Source organism: Lissotriton helveticus, chromosome 8, assembly GCF_964261635.1.
Source record: "Lissotriton helveticus chromosome 8, aLisHel1.1, whole genome shotgun sequence".
NCBI lineage: Eukaryota > Metazoa > Chordata > Amphibia > Caudata > Salamandridae > Lissotriton > Lissotriton helveticus.
This window is the reverse complement of record NC_136069.1, coordinates 902,804,604-902,810,603: the sequence shown is the minus strand read 5'-3', so window position 1 is coordinate 902,810,603 and position 6,000 is coordinate 902,804,604. Positions and strand designations below refer to the sequence as shown.

General features: G+C 39.9%; 1 protein-coding gene across 1 annotated transcript in view; it reads right to left on the bottom strand.

Moving 5' to 3' along the window:
* Positions 1-1,034: 1,034 nt before the first annotated feature.
* PIGA (phosphatidylinositol glycan anchor biosynthesis class A) overlaps positions 1,035-6,000 on the bottom strand; it is a 155,019-nt gene continuing 150,053 nt past the window's right edge. Inside the window, exon 6 of the mRNA XM_078657703.1 lies at positions 1,035-3,841. Coding sequence (XP_078513829.1) covers positions 3,590-3,841 — 252 coding nt within the window. The 3' untranslated portion in view covers positions 1,035-3,589. The remainder of the gene's footprint in view (positions 3,842-6,000) is intronic.

Sequence of the window (6,000 nt, the reverse complement as noted above, 5' to 3'; positions counted from 1 at the left end):
CGCAATTCTCCTGAGTGCCGGCGGGGTGTTTACACCTCCGGAGTCGACCACTACTCTTCACTCCAGTCCTCTGGAGTTTCGTCCTCACTCGCTGCCCTCAACTCTGTTGCGGAAGAACATGTCAACACACCAGGAAATATTCTCACTAAGTCTTTTACCTCATTTTTATCCTGACATGCATTTAATAACTAGATTTCACATGCCCACCTACTTACAACTCAAAAACTCTACTGCAACATCTTTAACAGTCTACAAAAAAACACTGGCAAAGCCAATAAGTCTGGCTTGTAATTTAATTTCCTCCTGTGCAGCTCTTGGCTTCGGCCAATGCTTACTTCGACGAGGGCAGCAATGATCAAGCATTGCAAACAAAAGATTCATAAATAGCTGTCTGTAAATGCCCTGGGAGGCCATTGTAGAATGTGTTTCATATTTTGCAATTCTTTATTGTTCCAAGATGGCTAGTGTGTTTAGAAGTAATAGGCAAGCCATAGTGAAAGGGTAAAGGATGATAAAGTATGCAAAAACTATTTAAAGATGGACACCCTTTTGTGTGCACACAGCAGTCTTTAAATGATTTCTGACATACTTAACCACTGGTTAATTATTTCAAGGCGGTAGACGGCCATCTTGGGGGTAGTGAACTAATAATAAAGTATGAGAAAAACCATCCTAAGCTGATCACACTAGCACCAATGACTGTGCAAGACACAGTGTGCTTTAAAGAGTAGCAAGCTACTTAGTAATGGTGCGCTATAAAAAGAAAAACAAATAAAAACAATGCCAATAAGTAAGTAAACAAATGGCAAGATTGGCAACGAGCGCTGGCACTGAAGTATAGTATTTTTGGAGTCACGTGCAAACGAGCATGAGCAAAATGCCATCACTCATAGTTTGGAAAGCAAAGGACTGCAGTGGGCTGACAAATTGCCCTATCCTGTTTGCTGTGGTTGATGGAAGCAAAATGGGAATGGTAATTTAACAGACCAATCATAAGAACACATATGATATCAATAATACTGCGATAGACAACAAAAGGTTACTCCACTTTAATGGGAATAAGTAATATTATTGTGCATATTGGTTGTTCATATTGGGAATAAAATCAGCGAGTTACAGTTCTTCCAAACCAATGAATAACGGATGTGTTTAGACTATGTAATATGAAGGCAACAAATTACGATTAATAAGGATTCCGATTACTTATAAGCATTAATGCAATCATTATCATATATTCTCTGTAAATAATTCAAAACACACAGCTTCGTACTATGAAAACTTGTTTACGATACACATGAACTGCACAAACATTATGGTACCAGAACATCACAAACTAAATATTGTCTGGCAAAAATATTGTGTTCTAAATATGGTTTACAAAATTGGCACCCCAGTGGAGTGAATTGAAAATGGATACGCAATGAAGTGACTTTTTGTAGTTCTTACTTGCCAGACAATATTTTTGTTCTCGATATTCTGAAATACAACCGCAAAAACATCAAATCACAGTGACAGGATATTGTCAGCATGGACTGTTCTGGTCTCACACTTTACATTTTTGGCTCTGCGACTTGCAACACTTTTCTCAGAAGCTCTGGAATGACTTTTCAGTGCAATTTCAACATCAAGTAAGCGGGTTAAAAGCAATACATGGCACACATTCACTCAAAATATCAAGGCCGTCCATTTTGGACTTCATAAAAGGGACACGTAGCAAGTGCAAAGACCGTTTAAATGACGAGATCCATGTGTTCTATCTGGCATAAAGCAGAGGGAGAAGTATTCAGTGCTTCTAAGAGCAAACTAGAAGGGTCTGAGGTCATCTGTCAAAAGTGAAAATCCAGCACATTTCAGAAACATTAAGAGGATAGGTGGGGTAAGAAAAGTCTAAAGTCATATTTCCTTAAAACAGATGATACCCAAGTCACGAATACTAGTGTGTTTTAGTATCGTTTCTGCATATCATGGGGCTTTTCTGTAGAATTCTTGCAGCTTTGTAAACACGGGAAGGAGCAAACAGATTGCAGCCAATGTTAGGGAGAAAAAAGTGAAATCTAAGAATAAATATGACTAACTACGTGGCAGCGGAAATAGGCCACCAACCTCATCTAGTCCTCCATTTTCAGAGCGAAAATCCTGCTTGCTCTCAGGCTTTACCCAACATTTCGCACTGCACTGTGAGAGTGACCGGCTGATAAACATTATATAATATCAAAATAAATATATGTAAACGTTATTTATATTTCAGTGTAAAACATATCTATTATAATCGTACACATTACAAATAAAACCATCTATATGGAGACTAATGTATTTTTCCACATACTATCATTTACTGGGAAGCTTAACCTTAGGCGAAATAGGCAGCACACATGCGCAGTCCGCTGTTAATATGGAGTCACAATAAGATTCAAGCGAGGCAGAGCATTTACGGGTATTAAATATGACAAAAAAACAGGTGACATTACTGCAGGATTGCATTGGTTTCTCTGTGGAAAAACTTCCTATTAAAAACTTTGAAGCAGCGGAGCAGAAAGCTCAAACCTGAAGGCCTCTTGAGAGAGAAAAAAGAAAATGCACAATTCGCTCTAACTGCTTAAACGAGGTGCAACAAGATGTGTCATTACTCCACCTTTCTGGGTAACCGAAGGTCCATGGTGACATCATAGAAGTTAAGGAGGTGTCATTGAAGCAAACATGGCTGTGAGCTGCACCCAGGGCTGGGCTAGGGGACATAAAAATCGGGAGACAGTTTTGAAGATCCGTACCCTCGACTTTAGTTGTAGATCCTGTTAGGCTGTATTTTTTCAAACTTTGCTTGTGCTAGGTACTCCACTTCACACTATTCTCCCAAACACCCTTTTAGGATGTTGTACTCACTCAGTCATTGCCTGCCACAAAAAAGGGTGGCTTTTGATCCACGGTCCTATTGCCATCAGTAATGCAGTAGTGCTGGGACCCAAGTGTGCACGGGGCGCACTATATGCCAATTAAACAAACCAAATGTACGGTCGTACATAAACACTATAGTGGTTCTTCGTCCATGCTCTATACATCCTCCTTTAGTTGCATTTACTTACTCAAACTTTGACAAGGATTACAAAACACAAAAGAATAATGTTTTTACAAAATATTCTACACCAAAATGAGTGGGAGACCCACTGACGCATAGTTGGCTTAAAATACAGTATGCACCTGATGTATAAAAGAACACATTTTTTCAAGGGACAGCAACACAAAAAAAATAATTTAAAAATCTATTAAGATTTAAAACGTAGGCAGCTCATTCTTCCACATTCCCCTAGGACTGTTCATGGCAGCTTTCAAATTAAAAAAGTTGCATAGGTTTTACAGTTTTCCTAAAGCTACCATATCACAATCCTAATTTGAGGTAGAATGTCCAAGTACTCACACTCATTAGAGGCTTTCAGCATTTTGCTGCAACACCCTGGTAAGTAATGTACCAAAATATTATGCACATGCTCCTACGAAAATCATTATTCTAAGTTACAATGTATGGTGTAAACAACAGAAGTAGATGACGTGAGTTGTGAAGGTCTTGAGTTCCACAGTAAACAATTTAAATATTTCAAGGCCGGTCTTTTTTTCTACTTCTTTCACTAGAATACTGTTGAGCCCATGGTCCTTTGGGGCCTGTGGCGTCCACAGCTCGATCAATGTTGGAATCTGGAGTGATCCAGTTCAGAAATACAAGAAAAACAAAGCTAAGCACGGTGAAAAGAGCAAATATGTAGCCAGTGACTGAACCACAGTGAGTGATATATCTGTTCAGTCTTTCATTCATGGGTAATACCACTTCTCCAGAGACACGATCATAGACCTATGGGAGAAAAAAATAGACAGGTTATAAACGGAACACCTAGCAAGAGGTCACACAAACTATATTTATTGGGTCAGAAAAAAAAACACTAGGATCAAAGAAAAAAAAGCACAATACCCATCGACCTGAAAAACGAAAATATGAATTGTGTGACTTAGACTTAACAAAAAAAATAAACATTATAAATGGATGCTGTACAAATAGAACATCGAACGTTGTGTATACACTTCTTGAGGGTGTCACCGGCCAGGATGAGGTCGAAGATAAAGTAAAGACATCTTCAAATTATTTGTAAATTACTGTAACACCTAAACTTATGTATTCACAACACCGATCAGCCAAAGGGTATTCACTGAGTAGGATGGCCAAAGTCAATGTTTAACCCAGTAGAAGACAAAGGGATAAGCAATAAACAACAAAATTAAAACCGTTGAGAAATTAAAAAAAGATATGTCTAAACAATATAAATGACAAACATTAGGACTACATTAATAAGCCACTAAAACATAACAAGGGCATCAAGAAATCAACATCTCTCTATACCAATAAAGGCAATCTTAACCCACCGAAAAAGAAACTAAGATAGTGAACGTGGAGCATAATTATTTTCCACGAGCTGTTTGACGTCTATTGCAAGTGGAGAGGTTAAGGCAGAAACAAAGAATATTGCAACAGTATTTTAATCAAATAAGATTCAGAAATGGGCCCGATCAATGGGCGGGGGGGGGGGGGAGGAAGGAGGTGAGAGGGAGAAGGGGAAGTGGCAATGCTCTGTCCCAGGAGTGGCTCCTAAGGAACAGAGGAGCGTTGCCTGCCTGCTGCAAATGCAGCAGGCAAACACAAATAAATAAATGGCATTTCAATACCATTTTATTAATTTACCAACGCACTGGCTCGAGGGGTCAACAGCGCGAGGGTGGGGGCAGGGCTGAATCCTGCATAGGCAGGATGTCAGTACTGATCTACAGTGCACGTTGGATTGGCTGGCCGTCTTGCAATGGCCAGCCCAACATGTGCACTGTAGACCCAGTAATTCAAAGGCTGTGAAGCAGCTTGGGGATTGCTGCAACAGACCTGTCTCAAAATGAGATCAAGGTGAGCCTGCTCCCACCAATCCTGGAGCTGCTTTCACAGCATGAAAGCAGCTCCAGAATTGGTCGGAGTGCCATTCCACAAGCAGGAAGGAAGTCCTTCCTTTTACTGCTGGTGGAACGGAGAAGTGCCATAGTAGTCGTGCTCCAGCTCTTCATTTATTATGAGTCCAGGCCCTTGGCGCCGCTCCATTTTTTAAGCTAGCCGCCACTACTGTGTTCCAACAATACTCCACGAGCTGAAAATTCCTTTGGATCTGTAAGAGATTAAGCTGGTTTTATTCAGACACTCTTCTGTAATCCTGTCAAGGAGATTATAACAAGAATGGATTGGGGGACAGGCACCAGTGACATTTTTCTGTTTATTGTCAAACAAAGACTATCGTCTAAAATGTTCTACCTACTTCATTAAAGCATCAGGGCACACTACTCTGGAAATTCTGGAGGAGGAACAGCCATACCGATTGTCTAATCAATACACCATGCTAGAACCTAGTGGGGCAGCAATCCTTTTGGTTTCCTTGAACTAGAACTGGACCACCTACTCAGTATTTTGATGTTTCTGAAGTGGTTCCCTTAGCTTCCTACTGATCAAGAAAATTACAATTTCCAATCTACTTCGAAGATAAATAGCCTACATTACACCATGCTTTATAAACTTGGCTCCAAAGACTCGTGATGTCACCTTCATGCCAGTGATAACCTCCCTGAAAGCAGTACCTGGTCCTTCTAAATATTCTGGGAGAGGCTGGGTTTACTTTGTCTCTGAAGAAGACATTGTAATAACAATGTTGGATAGCTAAATACATGCAGCGGTAAAGCCAATAGCATGGCCTTTATGAGAGCTATTGGATTCGCCATTTTGTAGTACAGTGTGGCTGCCATGAAGCATGCCTAATTTATTTTTCAGAAATGCAATATATAGTTTTTTTTGTTTGTTAAAAGTGCTATTAGATAGGAAGGTAAAAAAAAGTGCCAGGAAGATACCAGCATTGTCCACATTACAACTCTTATATTTCTAAGCAGGTAAGTGTGGGGGCAACACAGACACTGGGCTGGGAACCAAGA